The sequence below is a fragment of the Drosophila guanche genome, unplaced genomic scaffold (genome assembly GCF_900245975.1).
Source record: "Drosophila guanche unplaced genomic scaffold, DGUA_6, whole genome shotgun sequence".
Classification (NCBI taxonomy): Eukaryota; Metazoa; Arthropoda; class Insecta; order Diptera; family Drosophilidae; genus Drosophila; species Drosophila guanche.
In genome coordinates, this window is record NW_022995744.1 from 3,705,133 (window position 1) to 3,730,562 (window position 25,430).

General features: G+C 42.3%; 1 protein-coding gene across 23 annotated transcripts in view; it reads right to left on the minus strand.

Moving 5' to 3' along the window:
- Positions 1–25,430, minus strand: part of LOC117579758 (CUGBP Elav-like family member 4) — a 259,483-nt gene that overhangs the window by 118,783 nt on the left and 115,270 nt on the right. For 15 of the 23 annotated variants that reach the window (XM_034265807.1, XM_034265812.1, XM_034265792.1 and 12 more), the window contains exon 1: positions 11,295–11,536. The exons of 2 other annotated variants lie outside the window; for them this stretch is intronic. In XM_034265807.1, coding sequence (XP_034121698.1) covers positions 11,295–11,354 — 60 coding nt within the window. In that variant the 5' untranslated portion in view covers positions 11,355–11,536. Of the gene's footprint in view, positions 1–11,294; positions 11,538–25,430 lie in introns of those variants that run through there. 6 more of the 23 variants (XM_034265801.1, XM_034265802.1, XM_034265795.1 and 3 more) reach the window with 2 other exon arrangements.

Consider the following 25,430-nt stretch of genomic DNA (forward strand, 5'->3'; position numbering starts at 1 on the left):
GCTGGAATCTCTATCGGTCCTGCGTGATCCATGTTCCGCTTGGAATGGTTTTGTAATCACATCAGGCAGGGAGGAAGATGGCGAAAGAGGAAGGACAAGGCGTTGCACAATTTTTTGGGGGCTGATTTATTGCAACAACAAAGTTTTATCATGCATATTTTATGCGTGTAAATGTTGCCGTCATAAAAGCAAGAGTCCTGCCACGCACATACATACACACATGAGAGTGCGTGTTCCTGCCTCTTCCAGTGGGTGGGTTGGGGCAGGAGGTCTGGTCTGGAAATGGATTCCCTTTTTTATGCGTACGAGTTGTAATGGCGGCCAATAAAGCAGCCATTCAATGGCAGCAAATTGGCATTTTATTAGTGAACCCATTGCCGGCACTCTCTCTCCACTCCCTATACCCTTTCTGCACGGCACTAATTTGGCTCGGGTGGGGCTCGACGTACTTTGGCGCGTATGTCATAATAAAAATGAGTGTTGAAAACTTTTAACAAACGACAAAATACCAGTCACAGGAGGTCCTTTTCCTACTGCATCGATCGATAGACTCTTTTGCTCTTCTCTCTCCCATTTTGGGGCGAAAGGATGTCCTCCCCAGTTGCGCTTTGAGGTCGTCGCCGTCGCCGCCGTTGCCGCCGTTTCAGGCAGGGCATAACTCAAAGTTTACTCAAGTTACTTGCGCCAGCGACAAGACAGAAAACTTTGTACTTTACATCATTAAAAAGTTTCGCTTTTCCCTTTTTTTTCAGCGCTCTCTCTCCTTCTCTCTCTGTCTCTATGTGTTGCCTTTCTCTTCAACTTTCTTTCCATTGACTGACTCCGACTCTGATTGTGATTCTGGCTCTGACTAGGAAGCTTAGCAATTGACAGTTAGCCATCAATCCACTGGGAGATGACGGGGGTTGAGGATTGCTTAATTTGTGCGTTTCACAGGAGACTCCCATGACCGCAGGCCAGGCGACAAAAGATGAAAGGACTTCGTCTTCCACTGATTGCATGGCATCCATCAGCCTGGGAGGATCACAGAATGTTGCATAGATTTAGGCGTGAACAGAAATGCCCGCAATAAACGAGCGCGTAATGCCACGTGTTTCCTTCTTGGCCCCCTCTACAACAAATAAATAGTTGCAATGCTCAAGTTCTGGTTTTCTGGTGCTCTGGTTGGCTGTGCCTGCCACTGGCCACATGCTTGGCTAAGGGTTGGGGCTCCCTCCAAAGGGAAATAATCGGTAGGTTGAAGGGAAAAGGGCTTCGGGACGGTCACTTCCCCTGGCTCATAGTTGCCAGTAGTCGTGGTGGTTGCCTTTTTGTGCCCATGCGCATGGAAAATAGTTGCACAAACTTGCACACAGCAAGCAAAAAGATAGAAAAAAACGAAGGCATAAAATGAATGGAAAGCAAAAAAAAAAGAACCAGCCGGAAAACCAGGAAGGAGGAGCTCCCCAAACTCCGCGAAGTGCTCTGCTTTGTGGAGCTCTTCTATGAGAATCTGTGTGAGTGCTTCTGTATGCGAGAGTTGGCTGTAGATTGTCACTTGACAAGTCTCCACCTGCATGGACTGCGGGTACCAGAAAGATTTGCATAGAGCTTTTCAGGCTGGACAGCACATGTGGCACTGCCTAAAGGATGGGACTGGGGTTGGGACTCGGGCGTTAGCATTAAAGTGTTGCGCTGTTGCAATTATTAAGTTTTCCTTTTCTTGCCGACAATTGCAGTTGTTAGCCGGCTGCCTTTGGAGGCTCCCTTCTCTCCTTTTCACTCTATGAATTATGCGCAGGGGCACGCAACGATGAGCAGAAGGCGGCGTATTAGTGACAATTTAGCGGCGGTGAAGGAGGAGTCTCTTTTTCGGTGAGGGCACAGGTGGCGGCATCGGTGAGAGTACATGTGCGTGGAGCGTTAAATTAAGCAAGACAGGCAGACAATAGAAAGAGAATGAAATGGCTGCAGGCAAAGATTAGTTGGTAAAAGGCAGCAAATTGAAACAGGAAACTGCAACTTCAAGGAGATAGAGATATGCAGATAAAAGGTGTTGTACACAGATGAGGTTAAAAAAAAAGGATAATCTTTCAAAACTTTAAGTGTTAGACAAAGTGTAATACATTTCTGACTCTCATTAACACTACTGGACAAAATCGAACTTATTTTTTCGTCAAGGATCCAAACCAACTATTTCTGAAAGATTTGGGGAATTACAATTGTTTAATGAATTGTGGTATTTGTGCGGAACGAATGTAACACACAGAAGGAAGTTTTTAAGACCCCACAAAGTATACATATTCTTGATCAGCATCAATATTCGAGTTTATTTAGTCATGTCGTTCATCTGACCGTCTGTCCGTCCGTCTGTTTGTCCGTCTTGTTAAGTGCCTGGATCTCAGAGACTATAAAAGGTAGAGCCACTAAATGTTGCACTCACACTGTTACAAGTGTATTTCAAAATTCCCTCATTCTGTAGGGAAGGACCATACCTATCTGATCACCGAATTGGGACCAGATAGGATCATTAATATAGGCAGAATGAGGAAATAAATTTGCAGTGGCTAAACCAGCCCCGTCCAGCAGCTACTTTTTGTTTTTCTGCACATTCTCTCACAAGGTACAGATGTCAGAGTAAGTATCGGTTATAAAAGTTGTGACGAGTAAGAAGCGTCTCACCGCGTCCCTTTTCGTGTATCTATAGCATAAATTTTTGTTTACAATTTTTTTTAAACTGGTATTTCGTATTAATGGTGTTAATGCCGTTTCCAGAGATATCACTTTCATTTTTCACATAACGTTAGGATCTTACATCGGGTTGTATTGAGCTTTGTCGGTCGACCAACCCTAAAAAGAAGGTTGGAAGGTTGCTCGCCCAACTGCCAGATTTCTGGCTTCAGTGCTCAAAAAATAATAAAATACTACAAAATTGTAAACCTTGTCGGTATTTATCGGAAAATTAAGGGTTTGGTGCTTTGGTTAATCAATTTTGGCTCAGCCGTCTCTCTATAAACTTTGATAAGCAATACCTTGCAGCTGTACACAAAATAAATTTTAAAATTTAAAAAAAAATACCACACAAAAATTATAATTTATGCATTTCAAAGGTTAATATTTTCCAGACGGTATACTAAAACGACAAAGTGTTTGGGATTTCTAATTTTTATAGATGCACATAACAGCTTTTTAAAATGGAAAAGTTCTTTACAACCTTTGTCTTACGTTGTCTGAGACAACGTGACTCAAAAGGAATACAACATCATAAGAGATTGGCGGTATCCGCTCTTCTCTTAGGAATGCCCTACACCAATTTGCCTCCACTGCCTGTGGATAAATGATGCATTTCTCCATCTATCTGTATCTCTATCTCAATTTGCATGTGCATCTGCAGCTGAAACTGTAGTCCTACATCAATGTATCTGCGTATCTGCCAGTAACATGTGTCATGTATTTTTTATATCCCTGCCAAACATCGTCTTTATGCTTTGACAAAATGTATACCATTTGCATATCCTCAGCTGTTGCGGGTCCGTGGCCCCATTCCCCCATCCCCTTTGCTCCTATTGCAGCTCGCGTTTCGTCTTTTTCCCTTGAAAAATTCACCAAAAGGCAACGAACTGTAACTGGACGTCGTTTTCATCAATATCAATGGGTGAAAATCTGCCCCAGTACCCCCGACCATCTCGCATTCTCGTTCTACCAGCTCAGTCCAGCAACAGAGTTGCAACATATGCTGTGCTATGCTGCAACACAGAGGTGGCAGATGGGGCAGGGAGGTCTGGTGTGGACAGCAGTGCTTTTGCAATACAACGCATCATTTTTATTGTTTGTCGGCTGGAAGAAAACAGAAACAGCAGCAACAACCACAACAGAAACGTCTATTGAAAATAGAAAGGAAAATGCTGAAAGGCAGACCGACCGCCAGGGACGACGACGGGCGATGACGGGGGTGGCATGGGGTCGGGTCGGGGCCCGTCGAAGGCGGAATCCGTTTCGTGCTTTTGTATTTTTGCACCCAAAAATAGAAAAATGCAACAAAACAGGGGCAGGGGAGAAAAATCGAGAAAAATAAGTTGAAATGCGCATTGAAGTGGCGTTGGCGGCGTCTAATGTACCCGAAGGGTACAAGGGGGTTGGGTGACGGAGTGCCGGTGGGTTCCAGTGATACATTTCTGAGTTGTTTTGTTCATGTTTGTTCGCAACTCCTGCCCCTTTCCTGCTGTCGGCTACAATTGTTCAATAAGATATGCACTTTGGCTCTGCAATTTTCCCTGAGTTGAACTTCGGGAAATGGAATATCGAGACATACACTTATATAGGACTGATTAGGTTAGAGGAAATCAATGAGAAAGTGTGGAAGTTCGGTGGTACCTCCCTGGAAACGCTCCGAGTACGAAGTCTCCCCACACCTAAGACGCTAACGACACTATCAACAAGCACCACAGAAAAAACAACCACATTTTACTATTGTACACTTCACTACCTAATAAGTCTCAATTAAATGTACATAAAGCATAACACCTTGTAACATTTGCATGTTTCAACCAACAAACAAACACCACAAGCCCCTCAGTCTGCCAACCATCTAGTGGCTGCCCCTCGTGGTGTTTACTTGAACAACTTTCAAAAGTTTCAGCACGCAAGCGTTTGGCAAACGCAGCTGAATACAGGAGTATAAAGCAGGAGCAGCGACAGCAACAACCAACCATAAAGCACCTGCCCAAGCCAGAAGGAAAACTGTCATTCTGTCAGTGTGTCATTCAAACATTTGCTCATTACTAAGGTCCCTGACATTGTCAATGTCATTTGGAAGCATGCTTATTCATAAGGGGAGACACTTAAGAGAGAGAGAGAGAGAGGGATTTACTCTAACTGAGTGAGGCATTTTTAATAAACAGAATTAAAATATACATTTATTGAAGGTACTCCTATATGCATCTATCATAATATATTCAAGCATTCTATGGTGATTCGGGTCTCTTCTTGGTGAATTGTTAGAGTTTGGGGCTCGAAAACTCTTTATACTTTCGTTAAGCTTGAAAATCTTTTACGCACTTTCCATCTGAGTCGGGGTCTCATTTAGTTTTTCCATTGAATATTTTCGGCTTGACTTGGGCCTGTCTCTCCCACACACCACTTTCATTGTGGTGTCAGGATGTTTTCCCTCCCGCTTTAACTTTGCATGCGTGCGTTTCAAGTGGCTGTTGCTGTTCTGGGCCACTTCCTGTCGTAAATAAAATGAAATTCGCTTTTGGCAACTTCCTTGCCATAACAATCCCTTACAGGTTTTCCACCCCTGGCGACACCCCTTAATGAATGCGACATTATTTTTTATGAGCTGTCAAACACTATTTTCCATACATTTCTTCTCTTTGGCACCATCACCATCCCCATCCCCCTTGACAGGTTTTTCTTCTGTGGCTGGGCCTGTTCCGAGTTTCCTTTTGCCATTTTTATTTATCGCCCTCGAGTGTCTGTTGTTTTGTGCGTGTGGTTATTGTTATTATTTATATTATTTTTGATAAATGTTTTTGGGAAATTTGTATTTTATTGGTTGTTTATCGACAATTAGCGGTTTTGTTTGCCGAGTTTTCCTTGGCATAACAGCTCTCCGAGCTGGCTTTCCCCTCTCCTTCTTTTGTGTGTGTGTGTGTGTTTGTTGATTTATTGACCAAGTGGAAACAACAATAGGCAGGATAACTTGAATTCAAGCAGCTATGGGGAAGTGTTAGTAGAAGAGGAAACCCCAACGGCAGGAAAATACACTTGTGGCATAGAAATAATTAGTTGTGAAGGAAATTAAAACTGTGGAGGAAAAAATTCTGTTCCGCCACATAAATAATATTCGGATATACAAAATGTAGACTTTGCCAATCGAAAGAGAGCGAATAACCAAGCCCTCTCCGTGCGGTTTTGCACTTTTGGCGAAATACATTAACAGAGAGCGAGGGAGAGAAAGAGAGAGTGGACAACAGAGAGAAAAAGCAAGCATCTGGAAAAAGTGTTCACATGACGCACGCAGCTGCCGCTGTGAACTGCGAGATTTTCTTTCGGTCTTTCTCTTCTTTTTGGTGTTTTTTTTGCGCTTTTGTTTACATTTCGACTCGGCTATTTTGAGAAGCCATAAACAAAAGAAGGTAAACGTGCAGAAGTCAAAGAAAAAGCGAATCGAGGAGAGACGCAAAGCAAAGGAAATCGGAGATAAGTCTGAAAATGAATAACTAATATAAAATGCAGGTATATACGAGTGCTGGAATAATCGAGCAATGTATATACGAGTATGTATAGGGAAACCTAATGAGCTGTGCAGCTTTTGAAGTGGCCTGCCTCATTACGATGATCGAATTGAATGGAATAGCAAATGGATCGATAGTCAGATGGAAGACCCACAATTAAGGCGGGCAGCCATAGATAAGACCCCAGAGAGGGGCGCACCATGAGCACAGTGGGCACCAGGGGCACCAGGGCGATGGATACGCTCGGTGGTGTGCGTTAATCACGCAAGTAATTCCATTGCCTCTAACAGACCCGCACACCCTTAAGCGTGTGGAACTCTGCGCCGCCTTCTCTGCCCTGTTCCGATAAGTTTTCCTTTTCGACTAAATTTCTCTCTCTCTTTTTTTTTGTCTTTCAGGGGGTGAGTTTTTCCTGCTGTTGCTGGCACAAAGCATAATCAGCGCTAAACATGCCAAGCACAACAAAAGAACGCAAACGAGAATGTGGGCGAGGCTGCGGCAGTTCTCCAGAGGAGGGTGCAGTCGGCCTGTGTTCCCTGTTAACAAAGCTATAAAACTGTCACCTATAGTAATCAAGAGTCGCCAAGCCACAGCCATAGCCACAGCCAAAGGTAAAGTCAGGAGCAAGGCTTTTAGCATACATCATAAAAAAACACAAATTACTGCAGTCGAGCATAACTTTATTGGGTTTCAGAAAGGTTAAAATAAGAGTCAACAAAATGAGTCATTAAATGTTATTTTTTTTTGGCTAATCGAACTAACTGAAAAAATTGAATGCGGTTTTATAATACAGAATTTCAGAATTATTTCAATATCTTAAGGGTATAAGACCCACCATATTTTAGTAATATTGAAAGAGCATTGAATTTGTTTGTATTTTGTTGGTCATATTTCGCTTCTTACGCTTCACTACTTTTATAGCCGGTACTTAGTAGAACATATGTACCTTAGTGTTTTTTTTTCAAATATAATAGAGAATTTCAGAATTATTTCAATATCTTAAGGGTATAAGACCCACCAGATTTTAGTAATATTGAAAGAGCATTGAATTTGTTTGTATTTTGTTGGTCGTATTTCTATTATTTTTTTTTGAGAATTTATTAAAAATTATTCTGACAAAAAAAATTCCATTAGACGTGTGAGACGCTTCTTACGCTTCACTACTTTTATAGCCGGTACTTAGTAGAACATCTGTACCTTAGTGGTTTTTTTCAAATTTTACATCTTACATTTTTCTACATCTGTCATCTACATCTACATCACTTCCCACGCCAACATGCTGTTTTAGCTCGCCCCCTCCTCTGGTGCAGCACACTGAACGAAGAAGAGTGTGGAATGAGAGAATGTGCAAACAAATAAGCAAAGCTGCTGGACGGGGTGGGTTTAGCCACTGCAAATTAATTTCTTCATTTCGGCTATACTTAATAATGATCACCGAATTGGGATCAGGTAGATATGGTCCTGCCCTACAGAATGGCGGGGGCAGAAGGAGGCGGGGCGAAGTTTTGAAATATAGCCAGCCATCTGGACGCAAAATAATGTGGCTCTAGCTTGTATAGTCCAGGCACTCAACAAGACGGACGGACAGACAGACATGACCAAATCGACTCGGCTATTGATGCTTATCAAGAATATATATACACTGTTGGGTCAGAAAAGCTTCCTTCTGTATGTTACCTGTATGTTATTTACTTTTCGAGTACCGGGAATACAAAAATCAGCCATTATAAGAATTTGTTTGTTTTAAATTTTATATTTTAGGTTTTCTTTGTTCCTTTAACTTATTCCACTTTTTCGAATCAAAATCATTTTGCGTCCCAAATAAACTACGAGAATTCCATTGGCACACAGCTTTCCACCTCCACTTCTGTACCTGCTCTCGGAGCAGTATTTATGTTGATTTGCCGACTTAGGCAATTACCAGCAAGCGAACAAAAGGCGTTGGCGCTTTTCAATATTTATACGCTTCGCCATTCAATTGCCCACCCCACCATAAGATCCCCGCCTAATGGTATGTAAATGCTTGACGGCTTACAAAGCACAAGTCCAAGCATAACAATGGCGGGAAGGCGGGCGGCAAGCAAAAGTCAAGGAAAAGGCGACCACAACCCGTTATTATTATTGTTGCATACGTCAAGGCGCTGGTTCTTTGTTTTCTTTTTTGTTTCTACCGCTTTGTTTTCCCAAGTAATTTGCAGTGGCATGTAATTTAATAGCACTCGCAGGTGTTCGACGCCACCAGTAGAGTGTGTGCGAGTGCCACGGCGCTTTTGAATGCGCCCCAGGTGGGCAGCGAATCGGGAGTGGCATGTCAAAAGGTAAATTATGCCAGCGGCTGACAAGACAGAGACAAGGCTCCTTTGGTCTCCGGGCTCTCACCTTGTGTGTGGCATGTGGCTGTGGCCAGGCACCGTTCAAGATTATTGGTTTCAAGGGTAAAATTATGAAATGAAGTGGAAAATTAAGTGTATGATTGAGCCAAGTGCTGGGGGAGAGTACCTACTCAAGGGGCTGAGGATGTTGATGGAACATTTGAAGGGTAAAGATGAAAGAGGATTGACGTGAGCCACAATTAAGAGAAGCAGAGTGGGGTTGCATGAGGAAAAGTATTTTACAGGCACGAATGTTCTTAGAGGGATTGTGCACAACAAAACACATTTTAAGTAGTATATTTCTATTTCTTTCTTAAATCAGTTTAAAAAAGAAATTAATTTTTTCTTCATTTTTAATTAGCTTCCTTATTTTATTACTCATACAAAACTTCGATGGTTTTCTTTGGCATTTTCTATTGAACAACATTTTCCCTACCAAATTAAACAGCTTTCTTGCATGGAAATGTGTGAGTCCTCAACTTTTCTGTGTCCTTCACTAAATTCATTGTACCTACAAGTCTCACCCCTGCGCCCTGTCTCTTAGTTCTGTTTTTCAGTATCTCTGAATGACAAAGGAACAACTTACTTACTGGAAACCGTGAAATAAAACTTTAAAAAGCAAGTTCGTGTCTGAGTCATAGCCCAAAATGCAATCAAACTTCTCGGCAAATGAACGGGAGAAAGGACCCCAAGAACTGTGTCAACGACTTCGCTCCACTTAACCATTTAACGAGCGAGTTAGCCAACACGTAATGCCAACAGCAAAGAGATGTGAAAAAATTCAAAACAAGTGGCACAAAAGTATTGAACAACAATAGAGAAGAGAAGATACAAAGAGAGAGAAGGAGAAAGAGAGTAACTCCACCAGAAAAAGCAACAGACAACGCATGCTTCATTATAGGAATAAACATGGAAGAGAAGAGACAGAGACGGGGACGCGACGAACATCCCCTGTCAAGGATGAATGTAAAAACAGACAGAAGTGGAATAAGTAGGAAGTGGGTGGTGGATGAAGAACAGGGCCAGGACACGAGGATACCAGGACACGGAGACACAAGACTCGGGACGCACGCACAAAGCACAACAAAGAATGCCGGCGACGTCATCTAACGCCGCACGCACAAACGCGCCCCCTCCTGTGACATTATACTAGCCCACCCCATCTCATCCCATCCCCATACGATACGAATGTAGCACCAACACCCGATTCTAGACAGCCACCACCATTAAAGTGAAATACACAATGAAATTTACGCAATATCCTCCAAGTAACAGACTTTTCTCTGTAATAAAATCAGAAAATAGAGAATAAAGGACAAAGAAGGATAGAGTATAGAGCATAGAGTGAATAAGAGGAAAGAGGGTGACAAGCGGACAACAAAAACAACATGTGATAAGGCAGTCAGCTGAAAGTGAAACAGACAGACAGTTAGAAAGAGAGATTGAGGCAGAGGGAGAGAGAGAGTCAGGGAGAGCGGAATGTAATGCAACAGAAATAAATGTAAATCCGATTAGAATTTCAGTTTTTCGTAATATTCCCACAGCTGGTTGACAACTTTAAGAGAAAGAGAAAGGAAAAACGAGCCTCAAGGAACAGCCAGTGGATAAGTCATTCTGTAGGTGAACTACAATGGTTATATTATGAACCAAGTGTTTGACTTCAGGATATATGTTGGCTGTATCTTTCAACAGATTAAAGATGCTAATATGTTAGTCAAAATCTGTCAAAACTTTATGAATTTTAATATGCAATAGCCAATATGCAATATAATTTTTTTGAGCACTGAATATTGATAAAACATTTCAAATTCAATTAAAAAATTTGTTTTCTTTAAAATTGTTAAATTAAAACTTTAAAATATATTTATAGTATTCGTTCGGCAAACAACTCTTTTTTGAGTTCAAAATGTTTAGTAACATTTGTACCTGGTCAATGCGGACTCATCAACCAACCAATTTCGCTGTAGCGAATAAATTTAAAAAAAAAACACTTTTTCTTTTTCCTTTTTCCATTTTCTATAAAATTTTAGTAATTTGTTTGAGCTCTCTGTAAGACAAAGCTCTTAAAAATCTTGAAAATTAGTCTACTTTCGGGGTAAGAATAATGCCCCCAACACATTCAGCTTCAAGAGAACAATGCAGTCAGAACCAGCAGATGTTGACCAGTGCAAAGATTGCGGTTCGTTAATGGCACAGAGAGGCAGACGGCCTAAAAACAAGAGTCATATTGACCTACACACACTGATTTTGAATTTCCCACCAGAAAAAATATATATCACGCACGCACACACATATATTTTGCGAAGGACATGCATAAAACACAGACACACAGGCAAATGATTAATTGTCAAAATATGTTGAGCAAAGCAAAAAAAAAGACTTGGGGAAGTGTAAAAAGAGGTGGTGAGCTGAAAAAATGAAGAGAGTGAGTGGGGAAAGCGTCACAACAACATAATAAAAAGTGTGTTAGTGTGTGTGCTTGTGTGTGTGCGGTCATGTATGCATATGTATTTGTATTAAGTTGTCATTACGTGACTCTACGGACAACAAGATTTATTATCATTTTGTCCGCTCTCCGGACCGCTCTACACACTTCACACACCCACAGCACTCTGCACTCTCCTGTTTCCTGCACTCTCTTCACTTCGCTCCGCTGCTTGTGGTGTGGTGTGAAAATTCATTCCACTCTCGATTTGATACTCACAGTAACTTGTTGAGCAAACTCAACCTTCGGCTGGCCGACCAATTCAATAATATGAACCATATGGAACGATTTGCTCTTGGACGTGGCGCCTTTGCGAGAAAAAATGGTCAACGCTTTTCTGAATTTTCACTGGGAATTTTCTGTTGTCTGCACCGTTATGGGTACGGTTTTCTCTTTTTTAATATTATTTTTAAAGTTTTTCTTGGTAACACTTTTATTTATAATTTTTATTTTTTTGCACTTGAGTTTTTCTCTGTTTCGGTTGTTTTTTTTTATTTGGGTTCTTTTGTTTTATTGATTTACTCTTGGAGTGTATTTGATTCTCTGCAGTTTTTTGTCTCTGTTTTTGGTCTGCTCTAAATGTGCTCGTGAGTGTCTATAATAAATTATCTTATCTGTATTTTCCAGTATTTAAACACACACACGTGTAGTACCGATGCTGCTGCTGATGCTTCCCTTCCTCTCTCGCTTCCCAGTCGATCGCCTGCTCGTTTCTAAAATCGAATTAAAATTTGTATTTCATGGATTTTTTGTGTCAGGTGTAAGCATGGGTAATTGAGAGCGCTTTTCAGGTACAGTCGGTTTGAAATGATTCTTTTCGGAAACGTATTTAGATAAGCGTTTCGTGTTTAATTGCTTGGAAATGAGGAGAGGCATGGGCCGGTGCTGAAGGCGGAGGAAATAAATCCAATCCGAAGCGCTCAAGTACTTGTTTGTGTTTATTGCTTTTTGCAAAGAAAATGATTTACTGTTTTTACTCAATTCATGGATTTATTCTTGGGAAGGTCAAAAACAGTTTTCATTTGAGGCTCCACAATAATCATAAATAATATTTGTTGAGCGTAAACTTTAGTGCACTTTGAACAAAAAACATTTAAATGCACTTCACTTTGAACTTTGAGTGGAATTTGACAAATATTTTAAGCACTAGATGGAAAATCTAAAAAAAATTATTTTAAACCATGTACCAGCAAAATATTTCAGACAACCAGAGACACATATGAGCAGTCAAACAAGAAAACTAAAGAGTATGAACTTAAAACATTTTTGTTTTCCTTAGCCCCACAGAAAGCTATTAGAAATGGTTAAAGCCATTTATGTGCATTTTAACACTTGTTGAGAGGCAGAAATGTTTCATTTTCAGCCAGGCAAATAATTTAATTTAATGGGTGCCAATCGGGCCACATCAAAGCGGCCGTAAAATATTTTTACCAGTCGAAAATACTCTCGATAGTATTTCCAGCAAGCACAGGCCAAAGTCCCAGCCCATAGAACCAAAAATCATGCTCTGGTGGCCAAAAATCATTAAGAGAAATGCATGTTCAATTAACATGGCCATACTCGTATAAATGCCACCGAAATATTCACTATATTCATACACACGACTATGTATGTATTGGGTAAAAACCCAGGCAAACGCACTTCAAATCCAAAAACTACGGCAAACAAAACAGATTTTATTTTTTCATTGGCAAAAATGGTTTCAATGCGATTTCTCGGGTCTGTCGAGTGCTGGAGAATCGGCGGAGGAATTCCATGGAAATGAATATGAAATTATGAAATGCTCAGAATATTCAATTCGATGTGAGAAACATTTTCTCTACTCTGGGTTTGGTTTGGTTTGCTTTCTGGGCCAACATTTTAATTGAAAATGTTTTCGTGTGCTGCGAGCGTGAAACAATTTTCCGTTTGTTTGTTTACGTAGGCAAATTGGAAAAAATAGAAGACACAAAAAATAACAGAGAGAAAAAGTGTTTTGGAAGAGTGAGCCCCCATCGAAAAGAGAGGAAAACAACCTGATCTGAGTTCTGCTCTTTATCCAGTGTTGTTTGGGCCTTTTTTGTTTACCAATTATTTCTAATTATTTTGGGGTTTGTTTATCATGGCAGTCGATCTATTTTGAGAACTTATGTGGATGGGTCCGCCCTGTTCAGAGTTGGAACAGAAACAGAACAGAAATCAGAAATCTGAAGTCGGACTAGGATTATACTGGGATAAACTGCTTTATGTGTGTGCTGTAAGCTATTGGAAATACTTTTGAGCGTGAGCTGTGGATGATCTTAATGATAATTGCCCTTGCTTACAGATTTAACAGTTATATATTTGAATCGGTTTTGGTTTGTTTTGTTTTGTGTTTGTTGGGGTTTTTGAGAAACGAATTTGTAGATTTGGTTTTCGATTTTGTTTGGTTTTTTTTGTGGTGATTTGATTTGATTAAATTTGATGATATATTCGCAATATATATGTTGAAGCAAATTATTATTTTGTTAAAATTTGAATTGGTTTTTCGTTTCCTTCGTTGGTTGAATATTCTAATTTAAATTATTTTTTGTGTGTTCAATACAGCGTTTCGGAATCGAAGAACAAATGTCACACGACAGTCGACGAGAACTATACGAAATATTCCGACTTAACTACACAGAACTCACTAGGCTGAACCTCACGATTGAACTGTACGTGAAAATGTGGAAAATGCTGAAGAAGGACGGCGCTTTCGAAGGCGAGAAGAACCCGTAAAAGACGAACAGAGGCACGAATCGCACCGAAGCGAAGCGAACCACGAACCGATGCGAACAACACCGAACGGCAACGAACACCAACGAACTTACAACACATCCGACCAATTCGAACTAGCGAACGCAACAGCCCAACACAGCCAGCCGGCAACGGACGAGTAGGTAGCGGTTAACAACAATGCAACCCCCGCCCACCCACAGCAACCAACCCAACCAAGCGTTGTCGAACATGTGTGATGCGGTTCGATGTCGAACCAAAACAAGCAGCCAGTTCGGCTATTAAGACCAAGATCTGGGGTGGAAGGATGGGGTTGCGTCGGGTCCTTACTCGATAACTAACTGATAAGAAAAAGTCCCTCTGCGAAAAGTTGTTGTGCTGGAAATTAAATTTATTCCATGGATATGCTCACAACTATTATAGAACCCTTTCTGTGGACATTTCTTAAGACCAGTTTCTATCTATTACAGAACATAACAAAAAACACAACCGAGAACAAGAAGAGAGAAAAAAGAAAAGGAAAATCGGCCGAGACCGAATAGTGGCACACAGAGGCTGGAAAATACAACAAGGCCTAAAGGGAAAATAGCCGACCGACCCACCTTTCCACCCGACCACCCACTCGTGCTAGCCGAAGCACGCGCAGGCTCTCTCTTACTCGCGGTGCCTTCTCTCTCGCTCTGTCACTCCCTATCTGCAGCTGGTGGTGAGAGAGCGAGCGAGACGGCTAGCGGTTAGCTTGCGCCTTAGATATGTGAGGTGTTTTGTATAGTGGAGCGGAATGCATCTGAGTGGGAGAGCGCGAGAGCAGAGCGCGTGGCTGCCATGTGCCGGGCTTACTGGCTGGCCGGACTCTGTGCGTACAGCGGGGGGAGAGCTGCGGGAGTGTGGGTTGTGTTATGACGAGGCCGTCGGCAGAAGAGAGAGAGAGAGAGAGAAGAGCGTGTACAACAGAAAACATGTGCGTTTTCCCCCCGCCGGCTCACTCTGTGTGTGCATTTTCTGTTTTGACTGGAAAAGCACTGCTCATCATCGCATAATGACTCGTATTTATGAAACACATGACTCACAATATACATATATAATTACGGCTGGGTAACAATTTTTCCTTTCCTATTCTCTTTTCTTTGGCTTTTTTCTTGTGCTGCCAAAAAGCAAACACACAAAACGTGGCTGGAAGGCTACGCCAATAAGACCAGCTAAGAGAGAGCCGCTCCGACTAAAGAGAGTCTAAAAAGAGAGACAGTGACTCTGGCACTCCATTCACCAAAATGCTTGCAAAATACATCATTATGATGTTGTTGCTGGCTGATGTTGATGCTGAAGACAGGAAGAAATTAATATGCGAAACGCAACAATTTTCCCCCGAACTACAACAACAGACTGGTGGACGGGAGAGGGTAACTTTTTGTGCGTGGCTTAAAGCCGGCAAACAAAACAAAAGAACAGCAACAAGAAAAACATCTGCGAGGCATCGAATGTGATGTGAGCCAAGTTTTTGGGGCGCGGCTTGGCATTGCTTGATTTTTCTTTTTTTTTCCGGGTTCTGGACACTTTTTTTGCGGTGCTTCCCTCGTACTTGAGACACAGTTTTGGTCTTAAAGTTAAAATGGATTACAGCGGGAGGTGAATTTCAATTGGGATTATTTAGTGCTAGCGCTTACAGAGTGGATGATGGAATTCACAAATATTAGGGGATTATTAAAAATTGTTAGCTATTGTCGAAGAACTGTGATTAGATCTTAATCTGGATATGATTAAGTTTGCATGTAAAGTATCATGAGACTACTGCATAGTTTGTAACTCTCATGCAAAGATTGAATATAGATGAGACATGAGTCTTCAGGGCTCCTAAACCAGGGTTGGAATCGGTTAGAGTAGCATCGCGCCAATTTAACGCGGAGCAAAAGCTTCTGTTAATCTGCCAGCTAATACGCCAAAATCCATCAATAGTCAGCTCAATTCAGTCCAGTTCAGTTGCGTTCAGACAGTCATTCATTCAAGCTGCTAACAATCTGCGCCCTTGACAGGCTCTGAAACCTAACAACCTGCCAAAGCAGCAATGAATGTCGTCTACTCCGTTGCCTGTCCATCTGGACCTCATCCTCTCCCCTTGCCAGGATATGCCACTCCATTCAAGCGTCATTATTGTAGCTGTTATTCTTTTTTTCTTTTTGCCTGATATTTTTGCTACGCGCTTTTTGCTTTCGGTTCTTTGTGCGTGGGTGTCTGTTTCTATCTCGCTTGCCGTTGTGTTTGTGTGTCACTAGGATACGCAAAAGTATCACGCGCCACAGTCTCTCTTTCTCTCTCTCTCTCTTTCTCGCTCTACCCAAGAGAGGTCGGAACCAGAGCATTCTCCCCCTACATCATCATACCATCATCATCCCCGGCGTTGTCTTGGAGTTTTTCAATTTGATATGCTCGACCGATTTTCGCTCATTTCAAGCGCGGGATAACGTTGGCATGGCCAGGCTGTTGTTGTTGCTATTGTTTATCCGCGTTGCGCTTGTCGTCGCCAATTTATCGCATTTTTACTTTGATTTTGCGTTAATTTTTGGACTTCAACGCTGCCCCCTCTTAACTTCCTTCTCTGGAGAACTTGAACTCCCCGATGAGGAGAGTCCGAGGCTTGTTGCGTATTTAGCGCTAAATGGTCTGTTGATATTTTCTTTTTACTCAATTTTCGAGGCCTGGATGCAGGAGGCAGTCATGTGTTAAGGCACATAATCAGTGTCAAGATGGCGACGTTGATAGGAAATCAATTCAACAGGAAGAGGAAGCAGGTTGATGTAAAATACGCCGAGGGGCAATCCTAGTTTAACGTCAGAATATGTTTTCAAACGGTTACGTACCGGCTATGTCCTAAAGGCACTTAATTCATGTTACACAAGGATATTTTGAGGGCGGATATTAAGTTGTTATGAACCCGTTATGCGTGAAAAATCTGCCTTTGAGTATTAGCGACGGCTCGAAATGCCTCTGAAATCAATAAAAAGTAAAATCACCAATGCTTTTTCTGCCATTTACTTTGGCTTTATGCAGTACGACATTATCTGACACTTTCATGCCCCGCCACCACAAACTGCCCCTCCCACACACACACGAAACACACACATACACTCGCCCAATGTCATTTGGATTTTACATCTTCTATATATGAATGTACATTTAAGGACGGACAACAAGTCGTTAGGTCGAGCCGGGCACTTAGAGGTAGAGAGAGAGAGAGAGAGAGAGAGAGAGAGAGAGAGAAAGAGAGAAAGAGAGGTCCAGTGCCTCTTTATGCATCAGTGAGCTCACAAAAGTGGCAGAGGACCGACCACCTCCGGGCCCTGGCTCATACCCTCTTGACATGGTCGATATTTATGCGAAAATCAAGCGATAAATCTAAATTATATGCCCACTGCTAAAGCTGAATGCCATGGCAGAAGGAGGCATCATGTGGGCCATGACTTCGCTCCTGATCCCAGATCCCAGATCTCTGCTTCTGTGGCCCTCAAAATGAACTGTAAATGTCAGGGGATATGAGAGCATTGTTATGATGATTACGCATCTTTCCTTCCGTTCATTCTCGGGCTAATTAAAAACTCAAATGAGGGTCGATGTTGATAGATTTTGATTATCATATAATTAGGGAAAAGTTTCCTATATTCGACTACATTTGTCATCATCCATCCTTCAGTAGGGGGGAGATGGCGAGAGTAAGGTCATAGAATACTTTTTCAAATGCCTGTCAAAGTTCCGTGCATCAGCCAAGCTGAACCGAAACTGAATGTCCTGTCATACATGTCGCAAAATTTCATTACAACTGCTGCTACTGCTGCCGCCTGCTCCTCTATTCCTGCTGTGTCGTCAAGTTTTCGTTCTGCTGTCAGCCCGAGGGTCAGGGGGCACATCAACAGCATCAGCAGAAACTCTCTTGTGGTCAAAAATTAATGAAAATTTCATAAACTGACGGCGGTGCCTACTATCCTATCCTAGCTCAGGGACTTGAGCCCGGGCTCACGACCAGAAGCCATCGCAATGTTTGTGGTTTCCCATCATAACTTAATTAACAGCCATATCCACATGCACAGACCCGTTACCGCACCCCACACTAATTCCAATCCACCCTCTCTCCTGTCCGTCCTTTCATCGGAAAGCGTGAGCGTGATAGATACTGGGAATAAGTCCTTGTCATCCATGCTTTGCATCTAACCCTTCCCAGCCTGATCAAGTTATAAATAGTATTTCATATTTCTCTACCAACGCTCGACCCAAAGAACTATGTCAAAGTAGCATATGTTAAGCCCGAAAAATAGAGGCCAGGAAGCGGCGAACCCAACAGCAACGGCAACTTCAACCCTTTCAGCCTTCAGGGGACACGGGACAAACTAAAGGGCGGCACCAGCTCGGAAAAACAGCTCCCGCCTGAGCAGCACGTACTCATAATAATATTTCACTTTGGTCTCGACCCAAGCTCTAGCAGCCCATGTCTCCGTCTCCGTCTCCGTCGCCGTCTCTGGCCCGTGTTGCCTCTGATAAATTGGCGACAGCGTATAAATTAAGAAATTGTACACTAATTGCGTAAAAAACTTGTTGTTGGCGCATACTTTCAGGCGGTTTTTCAATGCCACCACAAGAAAGAGTGAGCGAAATGTGGCAAGTGGCAAGTGGCATAGGAAAGGGGGCAAAGTGCGTGAAAGTGTTGCCGCATTGTAAAAAGTTTTATTTATCGATTTTGTTTTGCGACCCGCAGCAACAAAATAGCCCCCACCTCTCTCCCACCCACTTTGCTCGCTGCCTTTCAACCCATTTCAATTCCAATTTTATGTTGTATCAAAAATTTTAAAGCATGCTTTTTGGCGTTTGGCAGCCACCGCCAAGGAGGGGCCTGGGAATGGAGAGGGAATGCTTGGTGGAAGTAGGACGGGCATGAAGCCAGCAACGTCATCATCATCTGTGTGTTGCTTTTGCTTTTGAAGTTTGCACAACACAAAAACCGCAAAATCTAATTAACGGGGCGCTTGGTCTTGGTCTTGCCATTGTAGAAGAAGCCAGGGGGAACAACAGGAATCGAGGACTGGGGATCGGGTATCTGGGGGTAGGAGGTAGTTTCCATGAGGTGGCGCGGTTAGCGCGGGACTTCTTTGCTGTTTCTGGCATCTGGCTTCGGGGGTTTTCTTACTTATTTTCTTATTTTAGCCGGTAGAGAAAAGAGCCGAGCGGCTGCGAAAGAAAAACAGAAAAGCATTTAAGAAATGGAAAGTGTTTTCTAGGCAGGTGACAACACAGGACCCTTCATACCAGTCAAAAAAATAATTTGACAAGCCACGAGGATCGATGACTCAGATGGGACGGATGTAAAAGTGTGATAGCTTTCGGAATTTATTATGAGATTTAAAAAAGATTTATATAAGATTTATATAAAACTATTTTTGCTTTGAATCAGTCAAAATGATTTTATTTCTTGCAAACATTCCATGAAACTAACTATAATTTATTATTCATTTTAATTGATTATAAATGATGGTTATTTCATATTTTATGCCCACTTGTTGGGTAACATCTTCACCAGATCTGCTCATCTTTATATTTAAAAATCCTCTTTTAATTTTTAACTATTTAAAATCAGTTTTCCATGACTGTGATGACTTTTTCCGCAATATGGCAATCTTTTGTACATTATTGTAAATCGTTTATCTCTTATCACATCGTTCTCCCCATTTCTATACCATTAATTTCACTTGAGCGGGGTCCCCTCGCTTGGCAGCTGTGTCAAGTTTAAGTATCACTCAAAGAATTTGCTTTGTTTGTCAATCTTGTTTTACATACAGCACGGTAGAGTCTGGTCATCCCTCTCCACTTATCTCCTCTCCTTGCCCATCTCTCACTCTCTTGTTCACTGTCTGTCTCTGCGTACACTCTATCGGGATTGAAAGACCTCAGTTAGTGTCATCATAATCATTTTGTCATTAATATGTCTGACTGGCCACACAGCGCGTCGGGACGTCGTCATCGTCATCGTCTCCGTCGACGGGGTCCTGTTGCCCCTCCTCAAACTAAATCCACCCTCTCACCCACAACATTTGGTAGTCGCATAATCAGCGGTTTGCTTTTTGTTGTGTTCATTTTGTGTTCTCCACCCCCCATAGCCTCTTTCTCAGTTGGTTGCCCCCTGACGCCACTTTTAGTTGGAGCCAATACATTGAATTATATGGATTTTTGCTTAAATAAAATATATATTTCGTATATACTTATATACTCTTACAATCGTAGATCCCACACCCTAGCCCAACATTTCCGTATTTTTATTTGTCTTCTATTTGCTCTCTTTCGCACACACAAATTTCCTGTCTCTTTCACTCGCTATGCCTTGGTATGTGTGAGTGTTGGGTTTTGTTTTGGCCATCCATACATATATCGCAGCATTCAGTAATTGTTGTTGCTTTCTCGGCTCTGTGATTGACGTTGCCTTGGCTACCACCAGGCTACTGAGATCCCTACAGACTCCCTCTGGGAGACCCTACTCGTACTTGGCCTCCCCCCTGTTATTGTTGAGGCAAGTCATCTGGGCGGCACCCGAAAGCCTCAGCCAAACATTCACATATTCGTTTTGCCCTTCGTGTTTCGCTTCTTCTCCTACAACGTACTCCACACACATAGACATGTACTCCTCTTCCCAAAAGGATAAATATATGTATAGTATATAGATAGTATATAGTATGTGCAGGAAAAGTACTCCTAGGCGCTTATATAAGTACGTGCCCTCATGTGTCCGCCTGTCTGTGTCTGTGTTGTGAAATCTTTTCATGCATTTTGACATACTTATGTCGTTTCATGTTTTTGCTGATTTTGCACAAACAAAAAAATACCAGATGGGGGCAACAACAAAAAAATCACTGGCAAAAATAAAAGTTTGTTTCAGTTTGTTACTCTTTTTTTGCCAGGCGTTTTTGGTTTGTTTGTTGTCTGTTTCGGGGTTCTCTTTCGGCAAATCCTCTCTTAAGCGGTCCTGGAACTCGTGCCTGGAAAGTGCGCATGTGTTGTAGCCATGGCACTGAATTCGCCGTGGCTCCAAATAGATTTCACATATTGCTTGGAAATGTTTCGGAGGGGAGAATATGAGGAAATTTCCCGTTTGAGGAAATGCTCCTTAAAGGAGTAATTTGGAAGGGAAGGTTGCTTTCTCTATATATATTTCCCTCACCCTGCTGTTGAGAAATTTCCCCTAACATTTTGAGCTTGAATTGGCCGTGCTTTACCCCTGATGGAATTTTTAATATTTTTTCCCCTCTACCAGTCGCTCTTTTAGTTTGATTTTTACTTTGGCCAGATTCAGTTGAACTTTGATTTTACTTTTGGCTGAAATGAGTGTCCCGTATCCCTTTTCAAAGGTTATATGGAGTGGAATCTGTTTTTAGGGACTCATAATAATCATAATAAATATTTGAAATGGCAGCAACAAGAACAATTCAGGGCTCCAACGACTGCAAACGGACCACACTACAGGGTCTATTAATAGTTGAGTTTTTTGTGTTGTTTACACCAGAAGGCGGCTGCCTAATGATTGGCATTGACTGCCACCGAGTGGAACGGGGGAGAGAGTGCAGCAGATGGGTAATAGGAGCAGGGGAACGTGCCGCAATGCCTGGCATATACAAAGCAGTGTATGACCGAGCGGCAGCTAATTATTCTAATCAGCTGCAGTGGCAGGCAGCAAGCAAGTGAGGCGGCATGCAAGAGCAATTGAACTGCTGTTGACCCCAGATGCAGATGAATGAAAGAAATGGAAAAACACTGTCGGAAAGAGAGGCAAAGCAGTGCCACCATATGGTTGCGGTTGCAGCAAAGGAAGCAAATGTGTCTGGCAGATACTTTTAGCACACACACAAATCACAACAACGTCAAGCAAATTGCCAGTATTTTGTGTAACAAAGTTGTGGCTGTCATTTTTGAAGTATTTCCCTTTTCCTCAACTTGATGCTTCTCCTCTGTGCAGTTAGGTAGGCCACGTGAGGAATGGTAGGGGAAAAGTGAACAAAGCGTGAAATATGTGAAACACAGCGGAAAATGAGCCATGATATGGCTGAAATGTGAGGGAGAAGCCACAACAATTACTTATAGATCAGCATGGTTTTTGGTGCCACAGTTTTCATATTTCTCAATGACCACCAATCGAATTAGCCACGATAACCGTTTGCCAGCAGTAATTTAGCGTATCTGTCACATGAAACTCAATATTTGGCAACTCAATATTTGATTATGGACAGTCAGTGAAATGGGATACAGCCCTTCTACCTGTGTTCGGGTCACGCACAGCCCAACAAAAAAATCAATGCAAATAACAAATGACCAAACAAAACCTCTGACAAGAGAAGAGCAGAGCTAAACCCCTGCTGGGGCAACAAATCATCAACTGACGATGCGTCACGTCAACAACGAAATGCAGTTGAAAAATTGTTAAAATTGAATTACAGTTGCAAAACGCTGAATCCTGAAAGAGCAAACACTGCCGCGCCCAATACAGCCATGTACCCATACCCACAGACCTAGGCACAGAGCCAGCACCAGTTCCGTCGAGAGGATGATATGGGGAGACAGAAAAAAGTCAACGCATATGAAAAACGACAGAAAGCGCCTTCTTTTTTGTGCCGGTGGAGGGAGTCACATCTGCATATCCTTCAGCAAATAGACAACAAATTGCAATGTGATATACAGTTGAGTTGATGGTCACGTTGTCCTGGCTCTGTCCCTGTGTCCTGCTTGCAGCGCACTGCTCCTGCTCCTTCTCCTGCTGCTACCGCTGTTGGACAGCGGTGAAAATTGATAAAATGATATTGATGAATTGCACATGGCAATGAAAGTCGAGGGATGGCGGCAGCCAGCGGCCAGCGGCAGGAAAATTGCATCAGGCATCAGACATCAGCTATCGGTCATCAGACATCGGGCCTTCAGCCGCCTCCACGTCCAATGATGATGAAAAATTAGCTTCGGGCTTATCCATGGCGGCTTCTTCGCTTCTCCAGAGATGCGTGAGTGCGCAAATAGTAAGCAGCTAAAGGGAGGGATATGCTTAAGGGGAAGTGAGCAAGATTAATGAACGGTTTCGGGGCTTTATGGGCTGGTAGATAAAAGGAGAGCATAGCAGAACAGGTAGCATCCAACGCACCTATAAATAGAGAATCACAGAGACGCAATAAAATATTTGGGATCTCTATGGTATTTCATCCAGTAACATTTTCTTTGGGGCATCGGACATAGTCATTTTTATTGCATAACCATTTCTGTCTTTAAACAACAAAAAGGGCCAATCTGAGGAGATCATCTTTATTAGAGGAAATTTCTCTACGATCTCAATACTACGAAATATGATCGGCGTATTTGTCGGAGATTCTGTTGTTTTATATTCGTTAGATAGAAACTATATTCCTTTGTTCCTTCCACTGTGCAGTTCGAATTATGCCTTGCACGAACCCTTTAGGGTCTTATGCTCGGATTATAATTCCCTCGATCACATTATATCCTCGACTAACTCCCTTCCGCTTCTTAAATCTCTTATACTAGCCTACCTCTCCCGTAGCTAGTTTCATTTCAGTTTTGTCTTGTTTCTGACTTTGATAGTTTTGCTTGCTCTAGTTTAGATGTGTTTAATTCTAATTTTCTTCGAATATTAGCCTAACATCTATCTTTCCTGCATGCTCGCGACCGGTTCGGTTAATCGCGCCGCGCGTCATACGGCAGCGCCCCTCGGTCGGTTGGGCGGGAGGAGGGCTGCGTTCTGCTGGGTTCAAGGCTTTGGCTTGGTGTCGCATGGGCCACTTGATGGTGCAGTCATTGCATATCAACGTCCAGAAAACAAAAAATAGGCCATTGATATTGATAGTAATTTACACAAGCTGTTTCTAGCTTCGCTTCTTGACCTCTTTCTACGCTGCTCGCATAAATCTTTACACTTTAACTCTCCACCTTCTCCACTCTATTTGTAGGCACAGTCGTCCGTTTTGTCTCTGCCATTCGAACATTTAAGCATTCATTTGAATTTATTGCCAGATCCATTCCTTTTGGTTGAGGCAGTAGCTTGCCACAGCACTTCATATTATAGTTTCCTCAATCACATTTGTTTTGGGTGGGCGGAAAAGGATATTTCTCACCTGGACAACAGCTCAGAGGGGGCAGGCGGACAGTTCCCTATTTCTACACAAAAATTTATAAGCGCCTTGCGATGTTTTGTTGTTATTTAAGACAAACCCCCAAAAACGCAATTCGTGTAGTTTGCCATACAATAAATAAAGCAAGAGAGCATTCCATTGCCTCTCTCTCTCTCTTTCTGTGTCGGAAAGGAAGGTCCCTTTCTCCTTTCTCCTGTATACCCCGTCTCATCTGCTCTGGCTGTGTGTTCAGTTTATATAAACTTAGATAACAAACAGCTTGGTTATTTATTTTTCTTAATATTAACGTCAACATTCAGCGCACATGTTGCACGCATAGAATGCCACCCGCTGCTTGGGGTCGGCCCAGACGCAGACATAGATAAAGTCATTTACACAGAGAAACATACACTCACGCAGGCAGAAACAGACACAGATACAGATACTGTGACTCTTGTAATATTTGTTGCCATCTTACAGGCGATGGGCAGAAGGCCATAGGAGGGATTGAGGTAAAGGAGGATGGGGCTGGCGGCGAGGTGTGCAAGTAAATCACATCAACAACATTGCTTAAATTTATAACTGTATATCGGGCAGGTGTGGTGTGGGACCCATAAGCCCGCGTGTGTGTTTGTGTATTTATGTTGGCTTCTTCCATCCACTTAGCCATGGGTATTCCCGACTTTATTAAGCCAAAACACGTTGCATAGCTGCTAAGCACGCTAAAACAAATATATGTGTGAGCATACGAAAGAGTAAAATCAGCTGGCTTAAACGGGAACAGCTAGCATGAAGAGATGGACGAGGGAAGATAACTAAAAGCGAAGTTTAAGAAAATAACCATAAAGATTTGAAGAAATACAACATAAAAGAAAAGATGGCACAGAAAAGACTGAAAAGTAGGCTAACATTTGCCTAGAAGTGAATTATAAATAACTTAGAAGCACTTAGTAGCTGGAACTATAGTTAATCTAGCAGCCCAGTGCTCTTTTCTTCTTTATAGGCAATAATTCACTACCTTTCTTTGCTCTCAAAATACATTCAAATAAATAACGAGAAGGGACGTGTGAGACGCTTCTTACGCGTCACAACTTTTATACCCGGCACTCAGTACTACATCTGTAACTTAGCGGTTATTTGTCAAATTTTAAATTTTTTCCTCATCGCCACCCTCCCCGAGAGCCACACACTGCAGAGTCAGGGCAGAGACGCGGCAGAGACACGGCAGAGGCAGAGACGTGTCTCCGCGAAGCAGAGTGTGATTGAGAGAATGTGCAAAAAACAAATATATGCGGGACGGGGTGGGTTTAGCCTCTGCAAATTAATTTCTTCTGATCCAATCAGATCCCAATTTGGTGATCTGATATGGTCATGCCCTACGAAATGGGTCGGCTCTGAGAACTAGCCGACAAACAAAAAGGACGGACAGACAGACATGGCTCTATCGACTCGTCTATTGATGCTGATCAAGAATATATATACTTAATGG